Source organism: Anabrus simplex, chromosome 5 (assembly GCF_040414725.1).
Source record: "Anabrus simplex isolate iqAnaSimp1 chromosome 5, ASM4041472v1, whole genome shotgun sequence".
Classification (NCBI taxonomy): domain Eukaryota; kingdom Metazoa; phylum Arthropoda; class Insecta; order Orthoptera; family Tettigoniidae; genus Anabrus; species Anabrus simplex.
Window position 1 is genome coordinate 141,440,766 of NC_090269.1, and position 27,244 is coordinate 141,468,009.

Consider the following 27,244-nt stretch of genomic DNA (forward strand, 5'->3'; position numbering starts at 1 on the left):
GTGTACAGATGCTTCCGTGGCCAGCGTACTCTCCGGATCCCTCACCAATCGAACACGTGTGGGATCTCATTGGACGCCGTTTGCAAACTCTGCCCCAGCCTCGTACGGACGACCAACTGTGGCAAATGGTTGACAGAGAATGGAGAACCATCCCTCAGGACACCATCCGCACTCTTATTGACTCTGTACCTCGACGTGTTTCTGCGTGCATCGCCGCTCGCGGTGGTCCTACATCCTACTGAGTCGATGCCGTGCGCATTGTGTAACCTGCATATCGGTTTGAAATAAACATCAATTATTCGTCCGTGTCGTCTTTGTTTTGTCCCCAACTTTCATTCCTTTCGAATCACTCCTTCTTGGTGTTGCATTTGCTCTGTCAGTCAGTGTATATGAATTTGATTATGAAATTTTAACAATTAGACCTGTGATATGCACCGAACAGTTCTCCGCAGGGCTTTATGATCAGTGATTATAATGTCGGTCGATATTGAGGAGGTGCTAAGGCACCTGAGTGAGCGTTTCAATGAACAGTTTAAGGAACAATCTAGGGAGCTTAATGAACAATTTAGAGAACAGTTTGGAGAGTTAAGAGAGGAGTTAGGTGTTATTATTTGACACGTAGCAAATGGCGTAAACAAACATAGTTTTGCGATACAGCTATCCCAGAACAATGAATGTTTAACCGTAAAGTTGACAGAAAATTTTGGGGAAAGTGAGGAACGTTTAACCAGTAAATTCACAGAACAACTTGCGGAGAGTGAAGGACGTATGAAGGCAACATTAGCTGACACTGAGGACAAGTTAACACATAAACTGAGCTGTTAGCAAACACGGAGACACGCATGTCGCAACAGATAACTGAGCTAAGAGAACACACTAGCGTTCGTTTAGAGCAATTGGCCTCTGAGAATGAAGTGACTAGGGAAACTCTAGCTGAGTTAGAAAATAAGATTGTGGGTGTACGTGTATGCTGTGTTACTACCACCGAAGAGTTACGGAAACAGTTCGAGGCATCGCATAATACCACAGACGAACACATTACTGAAATCAAGGGCAGTATAGGGGAAATGGAGCAAAGTTTGGAAGAAAGGAAGGTTAAGACAACGAAGGAGTTGGATACTGTCGCTGAGAATTTGATGGCAGTTGTAGTTGGGATGACCAAAACGCATGAGGATTTGGGAATGATAGAGCAGAAGTTAGAGAGACAGATAGAGGACAAGACACAAGAGACAACCGATAAATGGGAGAGGACCACAGAGAAAAATAAGACTAAGATAGCAGGACTTGAACTGGGTCTCCAACAGACCAGGAAAGAGGTCAAGGCTGAAGTAATGGGGCTAGAAAGCCGCAGGAAACAAACTCATAAAGTAGTGGAAAGGCGCATGCTGGGATTAGAACAATATATAGCAAGAATTAGAGACAAGTTGGAACATTTAGAATTTCTGGACGAAGGCGAGGTAAAGAAGAGGAAAACGAGCTTTGTACATAATCAATCAGAGAGTAAATATGAACAAGACATATTAAATGAGAGCCAAGGAAGTGAACCCGTGTTATTAGCAGAGATTTCAACTCCAAGCTGCGAGAAGGAAATAGGACAATGTTCAGTAATCTTAACACGATCCCAGTATAAGGATGGATGCTATCACCGGAGGACAGGCCTAAGAAATTCGAGGCAAATGGAGAGATAATGCCCCGATCATTTCTTAGAGACTTAGAGACCTACATGGATGAATGTCACATACCGCCGGAGAGATGACTACGAACAGCTGAGAAATTTTTAGGTGGAACAGCAGGAGTATGGGCTCGCGCATTCAAGTATATGTTTCAGACATATGAGGAGTTCAAGCAAGCCTTCCTCAATAAGTATTGGAACCAAGGCCACCAATTAACCTTGAGAATGGAATTGTACGCGAGAAAATATGCAGGTTCGACTCCCACGAGGCTAAGCGATTATTTTTCTTCACAGTTCATACGATTACAGGAGTTAGACAACCCTCCCACAGAGGAGGAGGTAATTATAACTATCATTAAGCAATTGCCAATAGAAGTGCAAAGGACTTTAATCGCGGCGAATGTCAAAACAGCCGTGGAATTAGAAGAGGCCCTAAGACAATGGGACCAAACGTCCGCGTCGCACCAGCCTAGAATTCGGACAGTAGAAGCAATACATCATGTGGTTACAAAGACAGGGGAACATATGGCACGAAGAAGCGAAATGGAGTGCCAGAACTCAGGCACGCAAACGTCGCCACGGATGGGAGAAGAACGAGGGACTCCGGCATATCGATAGGAGTCGAATTGGCGGACTTAGAGATGGAACACACAACGTGACGACGTAGAGAGGTGAGGAAGAAGGGAAAGAACGAATAAATATTTTGACCAAATGCACGATAATTGGCAGTATTGGAATAGAGAAAGTAGTTATCCCGGCCCAGGAAGAAATTACACTCGGTGGAATGAGGGAAGAGAGAGTAGTACCAGGCCACATGGAGATAATATGCGATCACATGACAACTGTAGAGACAATTGATCCTTTTATACTAGAGAGAGAGAGAGGAACAAAACCAACCTGCACAAGGGGAATGGAAGGAAGCCGTTAGAGCGCACACTGAAGCTAACTCTCAAGGAGTGATGAATGCAACATGTCCAGAATGTGCTAACACCTCACGACCCCACAGCTTGAACCTAAATGCGGATATATACGCTGAGGACCTAGGGGGTTGTAAAAAGAAAATACCTAAACAATGGTAGGGATGATGTCCGGACGTCTGGAAAAATGAAGATGATGACGTAAACTGTTCATATTTTACTCATTACTTGTAATTTTAGGAAGGAATAATGTTGGGAAATTGACTTATTTTAAAGATCGTACTTACTATTTGATACAAGAGGCATGTTCCATCCAGCATAAGGCACCTACAGCCAAATCCAAGTTAGCGTATCATGAGGGAAGTCTCCAAATACTGTAGAATATATTGTCCTAGAGAACACTATAAATGGATCAGTGTAGTACCCATTATTATGGAATGCCAACTCAACGGAGCATGAATCTACCGGCATAGTGCCATCACTGATTCATAACAATCAACTTTCAAATCGCCCATGGCAGAATACAATTCCATGCCCTCAGGATCCGCAACACTCACAAGAAATTTGCATATGTAACGTGGCAGAACGTCTGAAAATTCAAGCGGAGAAGCGACTCAGGAGAACCCGACATAAGCAAATTCACCGTCTGTTACAATTGAACGAGCTGGTATTAGTGAAGACTCCAACAGTCTCTAATCCCACAGAAAGATATTATCACAAATTTGCAGGGTTATATACGGGACCCCATCGCGTAATTCATAGTTACAATAATTCGTATAACGACCAAGATGGGGCGATTACGAAGATTTTTAACTCCTCCAATCTTAAGCCTTACTTTAGATCAGGCCAGTACCATTTGGGCAACGAGCAGGAAGTAGAAGAAGAGATCAAAGAAGAGGACTCAGGTGACAACGAAGAAGAGGATCCTATCCTACCCGCAGAAGATGCACCCGATGATGACGATGGACAGCAGGAAACAGAAGAAGACAGCATTGGTGAGGAAGAGATAAACATGGCGATCGCGAAATATGGCCCATCGAATCTGGAGGAAGGTCGCGAAGAAAGAGACTGCCCAGGATGCGAAAGCAATCAGCGAAAGTTTTTAGCAATATTGGATGCTTATTAGGAAATTAGGAAGCAAAGAGAAGGGGTCTTATCTAGGATCACAGAAAGTCACACTCCAGGGCATTTTGTACAAGAACAGTAAAGTAGTAAGGGTATTGCGGTGGTCTTATAGTTTTAAAAAATAAAATTTTTGGCAAAATTTTATTTTGCCGTTCACCGAGGGCTATGGACCATTCTGTTCATGTTCAAAGTAAGCTGATTTTATAATATTATGGAAATTACATGAGACCACCAAGAATGTCGCCTTGGGTGGCATTTTTAGAGTGTCAGAGTAGTTGAGAGGGCGCACTTTTTGTGAGAATGTAGTGTCAGATGCGGCCCGAAGCTTCTAGATGCTCGTAAAGAGTTATTATCCCCAAGCAAGCCTCTTGAAAAGAGCGTGGGACGCCTGCATGTACGTGAGATATCCCGCGGAATTTCATAGTGTAGGGAATGAATTTTTTTAAATATCTCCACCCACATAGGGAATTTGCAAATTTGCATTGAAAAAATGCTAGTAGAATATTTCGCTGGAAAGTTTGATATATTGCATGACACTAATGGCATTATGATTGAAGAATAAATAAGTGCGCGTCAGGCCGTGGGAGAGTTTTCACCTTCGCGTGCAAGCGTGGAGAGACCACACGCACTGAGCTCTTCGCGTGGGTGCCTGATTATTTATAAATCCAATGATAGTGAACGCGAGCTTCATTCTGCTGGGTACATCGCCGCTGAGAAGCTGTTACTCGCATGACGATCCTGTGCGGAGCAGATCGCCATTGTCTTCGACCAGTGCAGTCAGAACCTGTTGTCTACAGGAATTGTAAGTAACAACTAGCTATGAATTTGGTAACAACGTAGTTCAGTGAATATTTACTTGATTGTCTGAAAGAACATCCCTCGGCTAATAATTTTACTCAAGTAAAGTCACATAGCATAATCTGAGGCTCATATTGTTTTAAAATGATGTTAATTTCTAGTGTAAGCACCAAGGTCTGACGTAAATTCAATTCGTTTGGTACCAATATCGGTCCTGCATAAAGCATATTTGCTCCATAGAAGTATGTGTGTTTGAGAAAGGCAGTGCTATGAATAAAACAGTCCCAGGTTAAATGAACATTGGGGGGAAGATATAGGCTTGAACATCAAAACACATTGTAATGTGATTTTCCATGTAGTACTCTTACGTCACGAGTCTACCGGATGCTGTAAATTCATCGGGGACGAAGCGGTGACCTCAAGCAGAGCCACAGGACATCCTTTACTACGTCGAGGTACGAACGTGGGGACAGCTACATGAGGAGGCAGCAAACAAGTCATCTGAACGAGCTGGAAGAAATCAACCAGTATGACACCCATCAGCGGTTTACGAGTGTTCTTGCCGGTCACCTATGTCAACATGATGGCTTAAGCTACCAATGCCCGATTGGAGAACTGTTCGGAAGATGTCACAGGACCAAGGTTAGATCTTTCCATTCTCAGAACGCATCAGCTAGTAAAAATTCAGGGTCGTAATAGACGAATTTTGGCCTTCCGCCAACAGGTACATAATGAGGTGTCTGCAGGCACTAAAAGGAAGAATTTTTTCCCGGGTCTCGAACTCAGTAATGTAGGTAACTTTGCATGTAATTTGTCTTATAGTGTTTCATTTTATGTCAGATTTATGTAGTGGTATGTTTTGCGAACTCTTATGTTACATTACTCTGATTAACTGGGATGCTGGTTTATGTTTGACCTTCTGAGTAATTCTGTTGATGAATATGAGACTTAAGCCATCACAAGGAAGTTCCTTCTTGCCAGGACAAGCCAGTAGGGAATAGTTAAATATATGTTGCATGATATATGGTAGTGTCTCAATCGGGAGATAATGAAAGAACAAGGTCTCCTATAAGCCTCAATAGTCTTGTACTATGTATGGAATGGAGTAGGTTAGGAACCAAGGAACCCTTAAGAAAGGAGGATTATGTAATTATCCCAGAGCATAGAGATAATGCCCATAAGGAGTATGATGTGTAATGAATTCAGTCGCAATTTAATTATTTGTGCCACTGAGAGCACAACTGTGAAATGTGATAGCGGGCCAAGTATATTTGTGTGTAAAAATGCGAGGGGGTTTGGATGCGAACCCTACAGAGTCCATAACATGTGAAAGGTCACATGGTAATTAGTTGATGATAAGGCACCGCAGAGGAGAATGAGTGGGCGAGGACAGATTCTTGGCTTGGTCTCTTTACAACTGTCAGGCTATGAAATATGGCTTTAAACATGGCCACTCCATTCATAATAACCCAAGACCATCTGGGGGCTAGAATTTCGGTCCAGTGACGTCACCATGGGGTTGACGGCTGGGAAAGAATGTTGGTTTCTGGGAAGGGAGAGCGAATGAGTGTGTCCTGTTAGGTATGCCGCAGGAAAGAAAGATTTTCTACATAACAATGTGTGTCATTGACAGATATACATAACATATTGTTTTAAGATTGCACCTTGTTATTTATGTGTTTCTTAGGATGTGATGAATCATGTGTCACAAGGTTTAGGGAGTAGTCTCGTGTTCGAGTCCAGGATGGTAGAAGGAGTAGTGCATGTATAATGTAGTTTATATTCATTCTGAGTACCGTGGCATAAATTTACTGTAAAGAAGGGTTACTTTGTTTATGTGTAATTAGGTTACGACTGTGAAAGTCTAACGGTTCCGTTTTCTTTTTCTTTCTTGAGGGAGTTATTAAGCTAGCTGGTGCAGGAGCCTTGGGAAAAATGCCTAGAAACTCATCCACCAGGACATGTAATCTAGCAGGATGCCTCTCACGTGAAGAAATCCAGCATTATGGATGATGACAACGTCCTTTTTATTATATGCGACAGATCATTTGTAAATTCTAGATTTCCTACTTTATTGTAATAAATGAGATGTTTATCCGAATTGGCAGCTCAATATTAGTTTTTGTGTCATTGACATTAGGTTTTCCTTTAGAGTTTCATTTCTCTCCATTACTTTAAGTTTATGTCTTGCCCCCTTTTCTTTCCTTACCCGTTACCCTGAAGAATTCTCAATGCCAGAGTTGATGGAGAGAATAACCCATTCAAGGTACGCTATGTGCCATTATGATTCACTTGTTCTGGATGTATTGTTCACTATGGTCTCCCTGGTCAGATTTCAGCATTGGTTTAACGTTGACGAGGGAACTGTAGGGCGCAATATGTTATGGCTATTGAAAGTAAAGTTCGTAAATACTCTTACGTTTTATTACTCTGATTAACAGGGATGCTGGTTTATGTTTGACCTTCTGAGTAATTCTGTTGATGAATATATTATTGAAGCTGTTATCTTTGGCTGTTGAAAAGATGACCACTAGCTCTTTATTTAAATTTGTTCTAGATAGCACAACATTAAAAGCCCTATGCACCATACTGAGATGTAGGGTGGACAGAATCCTGCCTGATGGTGTTACCCATATGGGTGGTTTATAAATGTTGTATGTCAGGTGATCATTGACCTGTGTAACTGTTAATTCAAAAGAATCAAAGAGATGTTTGACTCTGATTTCATCATAAATTTAATAAAGGGGCCTATTTTATTGAGCTCATCTAATATTGCTTGACTGTTGGTATGTCTCTCATCTCTAATAGCATAAACATCATCAACAAACCTAGACCAAAAAAAGATGTTTTTTAAATTAGTTATATGACTATGTTCTAAATGGTTAAGATAATTTTAAACATAATGCTGGAAAATTCAAAAAAGCTTCAACAATAGCACAATATGGATGGTTTTCTTAATCTAAATCTACAGAGACTATACCAAAGTTGATATTGTAAAGAATGTTCACAATTTTTAATATATATTTTGTATGTCATATTGTTGTTTATATGTGTTATGTTTAGTTTTTAAGTCACTTTACATATGTAACTGAAGACGGTGCTGCTTATGAGATAGGGTAATATTTTGTGTAGAGTATTATGTAGTGTTTATTAGGTGGATTCCTAATAAAAGTCCTTTTCTACTGGTTTCTTAACATGTTAAACAATGGAAATGTTTTACTTAATCGCCAGGTCGTTTTAACGCTTTAGTTCTTAGCAGAATATAAATTATACTGGTCCAGCTATTCAATACTTTAGTAGATCATTTTCATTTTAAACTGTCATATTATACACTAGACCTTATTTTGATTTACTTGGGCCATCTTCAGCTAGAAAGTGCAAATATTTACAAAATGTTGAGTGACATGTGAATAAGTATAGTGATGTGAATTTGATTGTTTACAAAATTTTGCCATTAGATTGGCATGATAAAATATTAACACACATTAAACATTGCAAAGAGATAAAATATATGGAAATGAGTATAGTGAAATGAATCTTGGGAATATCTTTTGTTATTGAATATATCTTGAAGTTTGTTGCACTTCATTAGACTGTACATATTTTAACAGTTGTTATGCAAATGATACTTATGATAATATGGATATTAAAAACAAACATGTCAGTGTTGAAAGGCATCACTAGTTGAATGTTGATTTTATAACTAGAAATCTTTCTCCTATGTAGAAAATGTTTAAATTCATGCTGTTGATGCAGAAGCAAAATATGTTATATGTGTTATAAGAAACTATGATGAAAATACAAAATGGAAGATGAGTGGAGCATGCAGTCAGGAAACTAAAAGGGAAGTAGAAATGAAAGAAGTTTGAAACTTACCGTCTGTCTTCTAGCTAACGTTACAGTGGTGATCAAGTGAAGTGGTTGTATGACTTAGTGCATGTTATTTGCTGGTGAGGAGAAATGGAGTTGGAGGGGTGTATAAGTTGGCTGGCTGAGAGTTTGCGGCTTGTTTTGTGCATGCTGGGGGAAGTAATTAAAATATTCTCGAAGTGCACAACATATTTATCTGCGACACTGGCCTCCATTAAATGGCAAATTATAATAATTCAAGCTTCAAGAACAATCTTGGTTCCGATTCAAGTAAACAAAGGGATATCAGATTCTGTTTCACTTCTCTGGGGAGTAATGCATGGATCTCCAATATTGTTGACACAGTACAATTTCTGCACTGTTCAGGTCTAAAGTGAATTGAATGAGCATGAGGTTTCTGGTTAGTAGAGATACATTCCAGCGAATGGCCTGGTACTTATCACAGTTTTTTGATATGCAAAAAGGCAAAGATGAAAATTCAGTATGGATCTCCAAAAATGTCAGCAGATAAGTTTGCAACTTCATTTTAAAAAAATTAGGAGGGAGGACTTGATCCTTTTTCATCTCTTGCCTGAATTAACTCAGAACACAGCACATTTTACACGTTGCAACCTCGAGTTATTTGGATATCAAATCTCACACTGTCACAGAGACCCAAGTTTAGTCTGACGCTGTAGTTCCATTGTTCAACACAAAGCGGTATCATCTGATGATTCCCTGTGTGTAATGATAAAAGTGTATGGCCTGGCCTGGTGCAGGTCTTTTCAGTTTATGCCCAATGGGCAACCTTCACATCTGGGATTAGAATATAGATCCCTTGTCAAAAGGCTAGCATGCTGGAGATTTAGCCACCTAGCTGGGCACTGTCTGCTAAAACGACAGTTGTTTCTTACAATAATTGAGGGGATGGGTGCAAGTACCACTTAAGTCGACTTAAGTCATTTTTTCGGCGAATGCATTATTATAATCCCCAATATGTTCTTCATTTATCCTCCAAATATTATTTCATTATGTGACCACTAGATGGCAGGAGTTTGCATTATGTACAGCTGTGTAGCAAATCGTTCTTCCGGCGAACTGCTGGGCCGACTAATTTGCTTCGACGTGACAGTATCGCACATGCGCGGGAATCAGTGAGTGTTGTTTTGTGACTGTTGCATGTGGTTTTGATAGTTTTCTTCTGTAAAGATGTGTGATCTGGAGGCAGATGAGTTAAATGAATGAATAATGCAGAAGAAAGGAAAGAAGAGATTACTACAACAAGACTCTTGGAAATACATGCAGAACAAAGCCAAGAGGAACTGTGGTGACAGCCACTTCCATCGTGAATTTTATCTTACTGTTAATGGAATTTAGGTGTTCCAAAAATTAATTTAATGTTTCCCTTCCATGTGGATGATACATTTTCGGTCTGGCCATGTCAGGAGACATAGCACGAGCTGTGAAGATCAAGGAGCCTAACAGGGATAGTACCAACCAGTACTACAGTAAAAAGAAGAAAGTATTCCTTCCTTACGTAGCAGGTATAACTCGCAGAATGGAGTGCATTCTTAGGGAGGACAATATAATTCCAGTTTTCATCATGGATCGGAAGCTCAAATCCCTGTTTCGACCATTCAGAGAAAAACCACATCTTGAAACACTGGGCGTGTATGAAGTTCCATGTGGTTATGGTTGATCATATATTGGCATGACAAAAAGGCTTGTCAGCACCAGGATAAAAGAACACTTTAGGTCGGTAAAGAATGTCGCTCTTTCATCCTCCATGGAGAATGTCATAAGCCAGTCTGCCATAGCAGAACATTTCTACAATACAGACCATGAAATCCTCTTTGACCAGGCAAAAGTCATCACACCTGTAAAAGACTTCAATGCTCGACTGGTAAGAGAAGCCATAGAGATAGAGCTGTGCCCAAATAACATCAACAGGGAAGACGGCTTCAAGTTATCAAATACATGGAGACTTGTACTGCAGATATACATCCATAACACCACCATGGAACAGCGGGACACACTCACAAAACCATCGACAGAGGGCGGTGAGCACGATGATCCTTGAGTCCAATTAGTGGGGTAGGCCTTCGATAGTACGGTCATGACTTCCATGTTTCTTTGAATTTCTTTGCTCACTGTCGGAAGCAGAACATAACATGCCCTGATGAAGGCCAATGCAATTTGGCTGAAAGTTTGGCGTCATGAAATAAATATAGTAGCTTTAATCCAGTATTCATTTATTTATTTACATCAGGTACATATAGTTATTGTTCATAAGCATGAAATGGAAGCTGAGCACAAAAAGGAGGGGAATGACAAAGACACACCTGATGAAAGGGGGCAGGATGAATTGCCAAGATTTTATATTGTTAAAAATGGAGAGAAATGGTGAAACGAAATGCTTAACCTCATTATTAGCATCAGTAGATACAATATTACATTTACCAGGAGTAGGAGATGCTAAATTATGGAATATTTGCTAATAATTTTAGGGCATAAATATATAGGTGTAAGCTTGTTTTTGTGTTAAAGTCTACATAAATAACTAATAAACCAGGTGATCTATGAAGGAACATACACATGTAACTATTTCATTACGAAACTCCATGAACACTATGGGTGATATCAGTCCCCCATGTGACCATATTTGTGTTCTCAAAATGCTCGCACCTGCTGTAGGGTAAAATTCAAACTCTCAGGATTCATACATTCTAAATGTGGTCCCTGATATTGAACTTGTCTGCCTTGTACCATATATTGGGTGATGTAAAAACTGTTTTCAGTGCATATAATCTCCGCACGATGATGTTTTTAAATTCCTAGAACCTTATTTTAGTACAACTTAACCTAATACAATAGGCAACCTTAAGTGAAAGACTTTTGTCCGAGTAAATAATTGTAACTAATTTAGATCTATTCATATCTTAAGAACATTGAAGTGGCAAAATTTAATCTTTCGGGATTTGATTGGTCTTCAATGTAAATTTGTCTGGTTCATTCTAATAACTTCTTTCTATTGTTGAGGGTTGCATCATTTTCATAAGGGTCATCCCATTGTTTTGGTGAGATGACGAGATTAGATAAGATTGGATTTAGGTTTCTGTATCTCTTGTCAGTTGGTCTGTGATTGTCTTTATGCTCTGTTGATGAAGTTCAGATCATTGTTTGAGAGTGAAACAGCCAGGTGATATCTTAGCTAGTCTTGACGTGGTTTCTCTGTTTACGAGAGTACCAATTGATGGTGATATGTCTCTCATTAATGACAGTTTTACTGAAGACAGACAGATGGTATGGCCACGTGAAGACCTCTTTCTCCTGTTATGGCTGATTTCTTCATGGAGAACTTTGAAGAGAAAGCTTTGTCGTTGGCACCTTGCAAACCAAAAATCTGGTGAAGATATGTGGATGATATGTTCGTTGTTTGGTCATTTTCTGGATCACTTAACTGCCGACACCCTTCCATTTTTTCACCATGGAAATGGAATCTGACAGCAAAATACCATTTTTAGATGTTCTCATCACCAAGAAAAAAATGGATCCTTAGGGTATAGCATTTATTGTAAGCCTACACATACCAATAGATATCTCCACGCAGATTCTCATCATCACCCTGCCCAGGAATATGGTATCATTACCACTCCAACTACTAGGGCTAGGAAGATTTGTGAAGTGTCTGCTCTACAAGAGGAAATGAACACCTTGAGAACCACTTTTGAAGGCAACGGTTACAGCAAAGCTTTGTTCTCTATGGTCCTGAAACTGACTCATAATTGGACATCTCTAAAGTACAAAGATGTAAAAGGAACAGCTTACCTAACTTAGATATGTAACACAACAGATCGTATTGCCAAAATCTTACGTATGTATAATATATGAACTGTATTTGGAACTTCCATTAAAATTAGGCAACTCCTACGACCAACTAAGCGCAGTTTGCCTAAATTGCAACAACCTTGTATCCACAGATTTACCTCTATTTGTGGCAAGGTATATATTGGGTAGCCTTCAAGAATGATATGTACTTGTATTAAAGAACATAACAGGTATATCAGACTCAGCCAACCTGATAAATCAGCTGTTGCTGATCATGTCTTAACACCTGGTCATGACGTTATGTTCCAAGGAGTGGATGTTCTTGCCTGTATGAAACAATATCACCCCAGAATAATCAGTAAGATGGTTGAAATATGTAAACACACAGATAATTTGAGCTGTGATACAGGTTACAACCTCAGTGAATCATGGCTATCTATTGTCAGAACCATCAGGAAATGATGCTTTACTGTTGCCACTCGTCGTCCTAGCATGGGGGCTAAAATGGTGTCCCTATTACGTCTTAGGGCACCATTTTAAGTTCTTTGTTGCTTCCCCTTCATAACCTTTGATGTGTCATATTCCATTTTTCTTGTTTTCTTCTGATGAAGAAATGCAAGGTTCTGTTGAAACATGTTGAATAGTGATTATATAGTTCATTATGTGGTATAAACCCAAAATATATAGCGTGAATAATTGAAAAGATGTCTATCAGGAACTGGAATTTATTTACAAGATATATTTATTTACTCTCAGAATTTTCTTCTATGAACAATTATTCATAATTTCAAAGTGGTATGTTTAAAGATTTTAATTTGGTTGTACTATTGTACCAATTATTTAGGAAAGTGTTATAATGAATTTTAATCGGATCGTTTCCAAACTTGAACGGTATAACATTTTAAAGGAATCTGAAACATGCTACTATGGTTATTTGTTCTCATTGTTTTCAATTAACCTTGGTTTATGAGGTATCCTCAATTAATTAATACTTATGAAACTTAATTTTCACTCAGTTCATTTTTAGGAATTGCCTTTCATTGCAATTAATTTGAAGATATTTTTTACTTCAATATATTTTGTGTGTTTAATCATTTTGTGTTATGTTATCCTTGTTTACCTATGATCCACTCGTCTGTTGGACCTTATGTCCTTGGTTCAGCCTAAAGTACATCGCTTTCTGTCCCTTTCCTATGTGGTAACCTTCCCTCAGCAGTTGGTGTTTTTTGCACTGATTTGGTTATGGAGCTTTTCATGGTGGCAGCAATTGTCGACATTAGCTGTTGGTAGGAGTGCTCGATTGTTGTTGTGCCACAGTAATGTTTTTCAAGTCAGCCCTGCAATATAAAATAACTTTTTTCTCCATCATTTTTATAAAAAATCTAACTTATAAAAGTCTTTATTCTACTCTAAATTTGTTTTCAGTACTATAACGTGAAAGTGGGGAAATTATTAAATCGTGTAGGAAAATCAGTTCTGTTTGATAAACAAGGAAGAATATATTGAGTTTTTTTCTTTTAATAGCAAGTACCACTGTCAGTTCTTAGGTTTAACAATAGAATGACTGAAGTGTGAGCCTGAGTCCTCACAATACAGTCATTATCAGTAGCATTATTTATGCATAGTCATCAAAAGTAAACGGATTTCACCTAAATTACATTTCAAAATACTGAATTGTGGCTCAAAATAAGTACATGGCCATGGTGTGCTAAAAGACACTATAGCAATCTATAATGTTGTGTCTTACCGAGCGAGTTAGCTATTGATTTTGGGTCACATAGGTGTGAAAGTGCATTTGGGAGGTGGTGGTTGCAACTCCATCATCGACAGCCATGACGATGGTTTTTCCATGGTTTCCATCATTGGTTTTTTGGATTCAAGATAATTATATATTTACTATTCAAAAATAACATTTTTGTCAGCTGTCTGTATGTATTTTAATTTTTGCTGTCATTGCTCAATTTATCTTGCAATTTTGTCATTATTTCTTGTTTATAGAATGCTACAGATATTAAGCATGAAATATACATAGAAGACCATACAATTGATCAAATGTACCCATGCTTCAAAGAAGAAAACGGGTAAGTACAGTTTAATTTAATACTCCTAAGACTACATAACTTGGAATGTGTTTACCTATTCATATAATTGTAAGATGATCATTGATTTAAAATATTTCTTGATAACAGATCTTTGATATACATTCCGTAAATTGTGTTTAAGATTTAACGCTTCAGGATTACAAGTCAACATGGGGCCGAAGCAGTAAAGTTATTTGTAAAATTGAATAAAGTTCTGTCTGAAATTAAAAGAAAACTACATATAAGTAAAGGGAAATGGAAGATGAAATAATATATGATTTAAATTGTGTTACTTCCTTGTTTTTGGCCTGATGTACAGTAAAGGAATCATTTCTGCTAGGTAAATGTCTATCTGAATTCAAAACAAGTACCGGTAGTTGCTACATTGCACGGGGAGTGTAGAGGGGAAGTGGGAGGGCATGTTCTGGGCAGAAGAATGACCTCAGTGTCACCGAGCATGCGACAGGTTAAACTTTCATGTTTCTTTCTAACTTTCGCTTTCGCCTCATACAAGATGTTATGCTTCTCATAAAGATAGTTTTTATTAGTCATTGGATTGTTCCTCTCGTTCTGATAAATGTAAATTTCATCATATATATATATTCAGTAAATGGCTTTTATTTATAGTTTTCAAGGTTTTATGGTCATTGCTTATGTTTGTAAACATGTGATTGAAGTCTGTCATGTGATCACTCATGGCAGGTATCTGTTGTATTTCTTGGACCTCGTATGTTCCTGATATCTTGTAACAAATTTTCCTCCAGTTTGTCCAATATACGTAATTAAACAACTCACATTTCAATTTGTATACACCCAAAGTTTGAAATTAATTATTATTATTAATGATATGGGTGTTATAAAATAATGTACAGTTCATGTTGTTGGTCTCAAAAGTGATTCTTAAATTATGTCTTGAATAAATTCGTAATCCTGTATACTTTACTGTTATTTTATGTGAATACAGCAAATTCCTTATTCTCTTCTTTTTTCTTTTATTAATGTAGTCACGGGATTATTTTTTACTTTATTTATAATACTGTGTACAGACTCTCTATTATTGCCATTATTACAGTATATATTATATGGTATTAATTTCCTCTTTTAGATCCAGTGCTGAAAGAGGAATATTAAATGATCTGGAAATCACACTAAAGAAACCGGCTCTTTTATGAGCTCCCAGGAGCAAAGAATCATTATTGATCTTGGTAACTGTGTGTGTTGGTTTCCTAAAATTATTAAATGGTAGGTTTCCATTATTTCTAGTAACTTTCAAGTCTAAATAATTTGAAGTGTAACCTACTTCAGAATCGTGTGTGAATTTAACATATGGATCAGGAGAGTTAATATGGTTTAAAACGGTCTGACTCTTAATTATTCTTTCATCTAATATTTCAAAGGTGTCATCCACAAATCTGGACCAGTGGTACAATCCGTCAAATTGATCAATAATTTTAGTTTAACAACAAAATCCACCGACAAAAAGGTCTTCCGATGGGTGCCCCAGCATCCAGTATCTTAGCTTAAATTTACATCTACCTCATGGAAAAAGTAAAATTACTAAAGTTGCCACAAATAATAAAAACCTGTCATGTGATATTGTAGGAAACCAACACAGAGCGTTAATAAAATCAAAAATGATTCTATGCATCCGGGAGCTCATAAAAGAGCTGGTTTCTTTAGTATGATTTATAGAGTATTTAATATTTCTCTTTCAGCTTTGGATCTAAAAAGGAAAATTAATACCATATGCTATATAGCATATAATAATGGCTATAGTAAAGAATGTGTAGACAGGATTATCAATATAATATAAACGTGTGACTGCTTTAGTAGAAGAATGATAAGAAGAAGAGGATAAGAAATTTGCCGTGTTCACATATAATAACAGTAAACTATGTAAGATTACGAATTTATTCAAGAGACATAATTTAAGAATCACTTTTAGGACCAACAGCACGATCTTTAAATTATTTTATAACACCCATATCATTATTAATAATAATAATAAATTTCAAAATTCGGGTGTACACAAATTGAAATGTGCGAGTTGTTTAATTACGTATATCGGAAAAACTGGAGGAAACTTTGTTACAAGATACCAAGAACCTACCGGCGCTAATAATACAACAGATACTTGCCATGAGAGATCACATGACAGACTTCAATTACATGTTTACAAACATAAACAATGAACTTAATATCTTGAAACCTATAAATAAAGGCTAATTACTGAACATTTACAAGGAAATTTACATTTACCTCAGCAGAAGTGAGTACTTTTCTGTGCACGAGACCAATAACAAAGAAGTAACACTTCAAACAATATATTATATTATTTCATCTTCCATTTCTCTTTACTAGTACTTAGTTTTTCTTTTAATTTCAGACAGAACATTATTCAGTTCCACAAATAACTTTGCTACTTCAGCCCCGACTTGAAATTCTGAAGTGTTCAATCTAAAGTACAATACAGTTGAGCCTGACTTATACGTATATCAAGGGGAAGAGAAAAAACTACTTGTAACTCAGAATTACTTAGAGATCAGACTTACGCAATACATCACATATTTACTGAAAAACCAATGGAATGTGTAAATCCTTGCAAATAAAAAATACATTAAGACAGAAAATATTATTTTGAACTTGTTCCAGCCTTAAAGAAATCAGATAGTTTGGCTTGTTTCACTTTTCTTGCATTAAGAGTATAAGCCTCCTTTTGCAAACTTGGGAACAAATTCAAAGCATTTTCACCACAACTTTCCGCACTGATGCAAAGCCTACACACATCGATTGCACTTAACACTTCACTCAGTTCGGATGTTTCAAAATTCAAGTCGTTATTTCCATCTCCAATGTCACTATTGCTTGTAGCTGGTCCATCACCACTGCGTTGTTGGCATATATCAGCAATAATCTCTTCATCTCGTAGTTCTCCACACAAGGACAGATTATCATCGAAATGCACAAAAGTATCGAATTCTATACCTTCCGGTAGCGTTAGCTCATTAGAGGCAGCCTCTTCTAGTAAAACTCCAGCTTTGCGGAAACAGTTGCTAATTATGAAGCATGGCATGTGCTTCCACGCAGCTGGAATAAAGTCCATGAGAAGTTCATTTCCTGCATCACTCAGTGTTATTAAATGTTGGATCAGCATTTTTCTATAATGCTCTTTGAAATTTGCAATGATGCCCAGATCAAGTGGTTGTAGAACACTGGTACAGTTAGGAGGGAAATATTCCACTTGGACATTCTCCAAAACGATTTGAGGTTGATGTGCTGCACGTCAATCCATAAGAAGAAGGATCTTTTGTTTCATTTTAATGTCCAGTTTTTTCAGCCACTGTTCCATTAGAAGCATAGTCATCCAATAATTTATGTTGGATTCATATTCAATAGGTTTTGTTTTAGCACCCTTAAACCACCTTGGATTATTCGATTTTTATTATCACAAGTGGAGGAAGTTTGTCAAATCCATCTGCATTGGTGGCAAGAAGTACTGTTACTGAATTTTACTTTTCTTCCCTCCATGGCATGATTCACCTTTTTCAGCTAATGTTTTATTAGGAAGGAGATTGTAGAATAGGCTGATCTCACCACAATTGTAGATGTTTGGAGGCTGATAATCGCTTACGATACCCAGCAGAACCTCTTTTTTCCAGTGTTGCACCGTGACGTTCTCCACAGCTTTTGAGTCACCGCAAATTGTTCTCCCTGTGATTCCATGATGATCTTTAAATCCTTGCAGCCACCCTGATGAAGCCTTGCAATCAGCAGTGATACTCATCACTTTAGCTAAATCTGTTGCCTTTGCCTTCAGTATGTCGCCACTAATTGGTAGAGCTGCAGCTTGCTTTTGTTGGAACCATGTGAAAAGTGCTTTCTCCAAATCTACGTACCTTCCTTCCTGTTGACGGCTGTGCTTTGCTGATATTGAACCCAGTTTTAAGAACTCATGCAAAATATCGTTTCTTTTACTCATGACTGTACATAGCGTGGTATAAGCAATCCCTAGGCCTGAAGCAATTTCAGATTTTGTTTTGTGTGGATTAGCGTCCACTTCTCGCATAACTTTTCCTTTTTCTGTTTTCCATGGCTATTCAAAAGTAACTGAATGACAAAACTATTGTTCAAAAGTAAACACGAGATACCAGCACCATGGACATTTTACTTCTCCGTTGTTCCCATGAAAGAAATTCTTATATTCAAACAAATTTACTGTACAGTATTTTCTTTAGTTTCCGCACCGAAACCGTGCACATTGCTTGTAATGTATCTTAATCTCTGGCGGCATTGTGAAGGTCAAAAATGACGAAGGTAGAGGAGGAGCGAAGGGTAGTCGCTTGGTTGGCCTTTGTTAAGCCGCCAGTAAGTAAGGGTCTACAATGTCACCCGGCGAAACTTTTTGTGTTCTGTTTCATCACCGAAACCCGACCGCTCTACTTTCGCGTACGTCGACAAAGAGGAAAATTCGTAAATACATTTGTTTCTTTAAAAAAGCACGTGCTCATTGCAGTTATGCAAAACTCAGCTATATTTCACTGACACTTAATATGTATAACAGCAAATTACGTATAAATGGATTACATATAGATAAGGTTTAATTAACACATTTCTACATTACATTTTGCTGCAACCTAAAGGAAATTATGTACAAATATGAATTACGTGGAACAGAGTTACGTATAAAGCAGGTTCAACTATACAAAGAATGTATATCAAAGTTCTTAAGGATCTTTTATCAAGAAAATTTTAAATCGAATTATTTTATTCACAACAATGTTCATCATATGGTTTTATGAATACAACTGTTACTTCTCACTAACTTTATCATCAAGAGTTTAATGAACAATTCAACAAATTTTATTGACTATATGACTTGCAACTTTAACGAAGTTTGCTAATACAGTAATATATTTTGAATGTCCTTGCATATAAAAGTGTTTTTAATTTGTCTTTAAAATTTAATAATGTAATTTTTGTATTCTGATATATTGTTATAATTTATTCTAGAAGATGATGTCCGTTAGGTGAAGAAACATGTACTAGATGAAATAAATTATATATGTATCGAATAGGTAGACCACTTAAATAGAATATTTAAGTTACCATGTAATCGGGAATACCACCTACCACCACTAAATTTGAGGCAGCAAAATATGGTAACAAGTAAAAATTCAAATAACTTGCATACCTATTTAATTTTCTTCAAATATACCACAAATATAAATTCAAACATCTTACAATTAATAAAATCATCACAAAAATTATAAATAAAATCTGTCCAGTACTCAGATCATTCACAATTCACCGTCGTCATATGAAGTTTCACCCTAGGAACTTTCATCACTGGCATCTTTCCACAAATAGTGGATTACCATCCACTGAATTTGAAATTACACCTTTCTTTCTTAGAGCTTTTGGACACTAGATCGTTGGGAATGCATGCCCAAGTGGTCTTGATCCAGCTGCATATTAGTCCCACTTCAGGCCTCTTCACTCGTCCGGTTGGTGATAACGCGTGGTCACCATCAGACATCCATTTGGTGTACAACTGTTTCAGTGCAGTTTTGAAAGGCCGGTACACGCACACATACATCCGCTGTAGAATAGGAGTGAGTCCTCTGGGAATTATCGAAGGATCAGTTTTTCCTTTCCTCATCATATCTTTTACGGCATCAGTTGCATGTAGTCGGTAACTGTCCAACACAAGCATGTTTTGTTTTTGTAACAAAGCTCCTGGGCAACGTTGCCAAATGCACTTCACGCAGTCCTGAACTAACACACTGTTCATCCAGCCTGACTCATTTCGTTCCAACAATAACTCTGGGCAGCAAGTTTCCTTTCAGAAGTGTTTTCCTTTTCGGAACCACATATGGAGGGAGTTTGGTTCCACGCGCTAATACTCACAACATTACCGTGCATCGTTTCTTTTCGTTGCCACATGTTCAGATGGTTACACTTTTAGAACCCTTTGTATCCACTGTATTTTCCGTCATTTAAAATAGACAGGTGTGTGGTCAGCATTCCCAATTTGCGAGAGCAAATAAGAATTTTGCATCCTCAAATGAATAATGAGACACTGAAGGGCTGTTAATTTTTCTTTATACACCGCAGGGAGATGTTATGAATTAGACGTACGTCTCTGAACGAACAATCCCTTTCTCCGATAAAAGTTTTTGGATCCATCCGCGGCTTGCAGTAAAACCCTGTGTTTTGAGTTCTTTTGAGATCTCTAGTGTTTTTAATTGACAAATTTCACTAGAAACTCCATATCCTAACTCACTTTTCTCTCTCACAAATTTGTGGAGTCGTTCTTCAATTTCCGGAAACAGTGCACCCCACCCATGGAATGCTCTGCGATTGCCGTTACTTTTTAGAAGTTTTTCCTTCTTCTTCCACCAATCACGAATACACAATTCTTCAAAATCGTACCTTCTGCCAATGGCACGATTTACGCATATTTCAGCTTCGCTTATAACTTTAAGTTTCTCCTGCACAATAAATGACTGCAGATGCCGTTTTGAATCCAACGCTTACTATCAAGACAGCACTTCAGGAGACAGATACGGAACTTGAATGTGAGTGAGGTAGACTTCCGTAACCAACAGTCTCGACTTTCACGAATTATGATATCTCTCAAGATCAACTATTCGCGCACCCAGCATGTCAGCAACACTTGTGAAACAAATGATGATCGAGCATCTGTAGCAGCGGCTTTCATATTTACCCATATTCTTTGATTTACCATATTTCATTACCTTACATTTTGCTTTTACATGCCACTGTAACCATATTGAGAAAAATCAATCTTGTTTTCTAGAATGCAACTAAAACACAATACGACGTGAATGCCCGTTTACGTGTGGTATATTGAGTATGGTAACTGTACTCAAATCCATTTCAATACTCTGTGTAAATGTAGAAAATATGTATGATAATGAACAGCTTGAATACAATCCACAGCCAAGATTTAGTACCAATATTTTGGGGAAAAACTGTGGGTGGTATTTGGAATTAAACGATATTTTTAAATATTCGCTGCTTGATTTAGTCAATATGGGTTTTTATCTAAAATGAAGCTGTTAAAGCTTGTTACATGAATCGTAGAGTGGCAGGCTCTCGGTTTCAAACCCGGCAGAACTACTTGTATACTTGTAGGGTGGAAGACAGAGATCTGATCAAAACCTAGGGTTGTACAACATCAGCATGTAAATTATATTTGGTGACACATTTAGTGTTTACCCAGCATAAAAGTTGAGATTGTCCCTTGGCAGGCTCCACAAAATTTGTGTAAATTTGGTGACAAATACATATTTTGGATAGAATCAATCCAGCTCAGTTAAATAATATGGAGAATTTATTGTGTTTGTTGACAGTGGCAATATTAAAATGGATAGAAACAGAAAATTAATGAAACAACACAATGAAGTGATTATAGCCTGCCTAAACCAAATGGAAGAATTTAATTGAAATATGAAAATACTTCGTCAAGGAAACTTTGAGTGATATGGAACTAAATCTAGACTAAGTAAATCTGTACATCAGGAGAACTGAAGCAGAGATCTTTAGAATTGCAGAACTGGCAAATAAACATCCTTAGGATATGGTGAGGAAAATTGGCCGGCATTCGATATCAAAATGAATGAAGGGATAATTGAAACTTGTCAACAATTTTCAGCTGATATTGTGATAAAATATGTTAGATGGCAAGATTAAAACAACTTTATGCAGAGATGAAGTATAACAAGAGGTTGAAATCCTGGGCATCTATGTCATGCAACTAGTAATCATATGTATATCAATCATAACCTGACACCTCTAAGAAAGCAAGTTTCTAAACAGGCAGTGATGGATAATTCAGATGTTATCAAATTATGCAGAAATAAGGATAAGGCAGTTTATGATCTAAAATATGTGGATAGTTTAAATAATATCATGTAATAAAACTGAATGCAAGCACAGATACCTGTTCAATCTATTACTAGAATGTGAGGGGTCTGCACACTAACAAGGAACCCTCACAGGTGCAAGGTCCTGAACAGCCTAAGGGAATGAATGCGTTCGAAGCCCCATCTATCATCTGCGCTGAATGCACAGTATTGGCAGCTAATGACAAGAGGGGAAGGAACTGTAGGTATCCAAAAGTGAACAGAGGATGTGGTTATGAGACCCAGTTAAACAGCATATTCAACATGTACATTACAACAGTGCTATACTGCTTGTAGCACTGATATAAATTATTGCAACGGCAACCATAAACAAAGCAAACATTGCCTTATAGCTACAGCAACAGTTGTGGATATTGACATTCCATCAGAAAGGATTGCAAGATATTTTGCACAGTGAGAAGGACTATTAGTGTTTTTATAAATTGAATCAGTAGAATATTCTTGACTAAGTGGGCACTGCGTGTGGAGATTGCACTGATGACGATACGGGTAAAAGTGATATAGAAACAGATATCCAGGCATGTAGTTCATTGTCCATGTTGGAGCCACAACCCCTGCTCCAGGGAGGTTCTCTGCTTACAACGATTCTTTCGCACGTCACGGACCTAGCAAGGCATGAGTGAATGTTTACATCTCAGCAAAGAAGAGTGGGAAAATGGGCTAACCAGAACTAAAAGTGTTGTATGAACACTGCGTTGGGCTCATAGCTGGTGAAATTAACTTGTTATTGCTTGACTCCTGGTATGTCTATAAAAATCATACTGTGTTAGAGAAAATCATTGCTCCTGGAAAGTGTGTGACATTGTAATTCATACATCAAGAACCATGGGACAAATTAAGCCTTTGGATGTCTGTTTTTTTCTTGTGCCTACACAGCATACTATCACATTATCTGCAGCTATGCCATAAAGTATAGCCAGTTTCACAATAAACTGAACAACAGACTGGTTCTCATTTGGTTGCATGCCATCACTTTTTATTAGTTCTCATTACCATGTTACATCAACATGCATTCTGTAAGAACGAATACCTAGCTAATCATCCTGAATGATTTATAATTCCCAAGGCATTTGCCTTTGACCTTTGTGGTGGTAACTTTTGTGATCACTTTGATGGATGATTTTTTCATTTGGTACTAATAGTTCAAGTAAAACATTTGTTTTGACATTTTGTGAAGTGAAACAGATGCATTCCATGGAAGGTTGATCTCTGCACTGCCTGGACACTCACTTTCTGTCACCCTCCTTTGCACATAGTACATCATTAGCAGCTAATATTATTTCCTGTCTCAATTGTTACTACAGCGCTTCCAAATGCCCCATACTAGACATCGCACCTGCAACTTCACATTCGCGACGGTTCCTTGTAAGACATGAACTCTATTTTAATATTTTCAGTAATGGATGTTTGATCATTTTTACTTTGATCTGGCTGTATAATTCAGTGCAAATTTCAAAATTATTTGATAATATTTAGGTGTGTTTATGAATGATAGAAATGGGAAGCTGGGGTGGTACATCAGTTGCGTTAAAGAATGATTTTATGTGTGACGAAACTAATTTAGAGTTGAAATATTATGGAGCTGTCGGTGTTGTATTATTAATGCTTAATAAAGTTTCCTCCATTTTCAACGTTTTCCCACCAAATTTCCATTCAGTTTTGTAAAATTACAATATTCTTTTCAATAGCATTATAATTATGGATGATTTTTGTATTACACACACAAATAAATAACACAAGAGCATAATACATGCACAACTTAGAAAAAAACAGTTCACGTTCAAAACCACAAAGAGCGTTGTAGTAGAATTGTCCATCTTAATGATATATACACATTTTATAACAATTATTCTAACCATTTTCGGTAAGCAGTTGGTTAATATGAAAACACACACACAGTACTCAAACTACCATACAACATACAAATACATGTGTTATAAGAGAATGCAATTGCTGGGCTGACTGGCTGGCTTTCTGACCCCAACTTGGTAAGTTCAATCTCAGTTCAGTCTGGTGGTATTTGAAGGTGCTTAAATACGTCTATGTTGTGTCAGTAGATATACTGGCACGGAAAGAACACTTGTAAGATAAAGTTCCGGCACTTCAGTGTCTCCAGAAACCTTAAAAGAGTAGTTAGTGGGACGTGAAGCCAATAACCTTATTATAAGAGAATGCAGTTAGTGACATTTGATCTCTTTACATTTGTCCTTGACATGTTCACTAGCCATCACTCTTCACAAAAGATGGAAAGATTATTTCAGTAACAAACAGCTGTAACATTTTACGCAATTATATTATGTCAACCTTGTCCGTTTTGACTTATTTTGGTTTTTGTTGTTTCGCTTTTGTTTTCCGAGTTCTGCTTTCTTGTTTCTTTGTGTAGAATTTTCTACTGCTACTTCATACAACCCCTGTATAGTTTCTCTACTCCTTTGAAGATGTTCGCCTACCGATTGAACAGAAAAAAAATTCAAGAAGACTCCATGGTTTTCTTTTATTATTGTTGCCCTTATAGATTTCCTGAGAAGTTATTCTAGAGATATTGGGCATTGCACATAAATTATCAATGGGTATCACCGTGAAGTGCAGGCTACATTTCATGTGGCAGACATTTTATCCACAGCAATGACTTCGTTCCATTGTTAAATATTATGAGGCCTTTTGTCAAATGTATGGCTTCATCATAGTCAGAAGACAAAAACAGAACCACATTCTTGTATTTCTTGAGTACATAAGAAACAATGGTCGCTCCTTGTTTGAAACCAAACAAGCTTGATCCGTTTGGCTTGTTTTTAATACATACTAATTCATCGAAAAGTTATTTCTGATATGTTTTTCATGTGGCTATGTACAACAGCATTTTCTTTTGGAGCTGAAAACCCAGGCACATATCTGGAAATCAGTTATCTGCAGTAATTTTTTTTCCGTTCCACACATAAGTTCTACCAGCCTTCTGACTGCAACTGTTTGTTTTTTGCTGATTTTATAAACACCTTTGGGTTGTTTTCCGGAACAGATTTGTAGATTATGAGAGTAGAGGACTTTGCATCAACAAAAAGTATATATGCTTAGGTTGTATTTGTTTGGTTTAGAAGGAATGTGTTGGGTAAAACTGCATCTTTCTCCGAAGGCTTCTAATTTCTCATTAATTGTGACATTCTGCCCAAGAGTGTAGCTCTCCTGAACTACTGCAAGGCAATCGATTTTCCTTCTGTCTTTCCTGTTCACCTGGACATCGAACTTAATGCGCCTGATTAGTAATATGAAATATAGTAACGGCATCACAACTCTGAATTTCTCAACTTCATCTTTTCCCCACAATTCCTCTAGTCCTTGCTTTCTGCTTCTTGGTGCACCTCGAGATGGAGTAACTCAATATAAGCTCTTATTTCTACCTTGTCTCTCAACTTGCTGCCGGGCTGAGTGGCTCAGACGATTAAGGCACTGGCCTTCTAACCCCAACTTAGCAGGTTTTGAAGGTGCTCAAATACGACAGCCCCGTGTTGGTAGATTTACTGGCACGTAAAAGAACTCCTGCGGGACTAAATTCCGGCAGCTCGGCGTCTCCGAAGACCTTAAAAAGTAGTTAGTGGGATGTAAAACAAAGAACATTATTATTATTATCTCAACTTGCTGTCCATTTCTGTGTTGAAATTGTTTTGGACATCTGCTATGAACTGATAAGTATATTGAACTACATTGACCAGCATATCTTTGGTCTCTCAACAGCTCCACGAATTCTGTCATCTTTGTGTTTCTTACTTCACCAATGAGTCCAGGTAGCTTAATGTGTTATGGCATCTTCGACATATGTGGGAAGAACACTGCAACCTTCTCCACTTCATTACACAACATTTTCCTATGAAATATTCACTGAGCTAATATACAGAACAAGTCATCCACATCCATCTCACTCTGAGTCATTTTCTGTTTCCTCAACAATAACATCATCTCCTTCAGATTCATCATCGCTATTACAGTCATTATTACATTGCCGTCACTTTCATGTAGGATTGAACAAACTAATTAAGCGTCATTTGTGTTTTGGATTTTTACTGCCACTTAAACATGTACTTAAAGATTTCACGCCGAGTTCCGGTCGGTCGCATTGTATTCCACAGGTACAAAGACCAGAATAATAGGGATCGTGTGGACAGAATGGGCGGAATATCCAGTGGCGAAAAGCAGCTACTGAAAAGTGTGGGCCAATGGAGCGTATCGTTTAGAAAATATGATGTGGTGAATAAGTCACATATCTCAGAGATCTGGCCCAACCAACGGATGGTTAATTAAGGTCCTGGATGGTACCTTTCCAATCCAGACCCTTTCCCATCCATGCATCATCAAATATCTAAACCATTAACAGAAACTAAATAAGTCATTGCCATTGCCTTGACGGAGAACGGATTTATCGCCTACGGAGATGTGCAGGGTCTCTCGTTTTCTGACAGCAACCTTAGGTCTGATATTTTAGATAATCCTACCTCTCGTTGTGTATACATTATTGATCCCACTATTAAATATTAGACATTTAGAGGCCAGCCTGAGGATGTCAATGTGGCCAAGAATAGAGTGAATCCAAGCATAGGTAGAGCTCCTAAATACTGTGTATTTTATGTTGTACAGCAGAAAGTAACATGCTAACTCCTAACTATATCAAAACCAGGTGGGTTTTCATGCTTAAAGGAAGTGTAAATATTGAAAAGCGGTAAGTTTGTAATTTGATACATGTTGAAAGAAGTGAAGGATCTACCTCCTAGTCGCCATGGGCTTGTGCATGGAATGTAGGAAAGAGGTGGGGAAGGAAACCAAAGTACAGTGCAAAACGTGTAAAAACTGGTACCCGGTGAAGTGTTTCAACGTCGATGGAAGGAATGATGAAATTTGTGAAACAGGCACAGGATTAGAGGGATATAGATTCAGTAGAAGTGTGTCACACTGAGTTTGATGACATCAGCCTTTTGAAGAAACAGTAGGGTGATATACCTCAATGTTTACCCTATATTGAACTTTTAATGCTGGAGA

The 27,244-nt window shown here is 37.7% G+C and overlaps 1 protein-coding gene across 1 annotated transcript in view; it reads left to right on the forward strand.

Moving 5' to 3' along the window:
• LOC136874411 (uncharacterized) overlaps positions 1–27,244 on the forward strand; it is a 99,461-nt gene that overhangs the window by 47,276 nt on the left and 24,941 nt on the right. Inside the window, exon 5 of the mRNA XM_068227787.1 lies at positions 14,188–14,270. Coding sequence (XP_068083888.1) covers positions 14,188–14,270 — 83 coding nt within the window. The remainder of the gene's footprint in view (positions 1–14,187; positions 14,271–27,244) is intronic.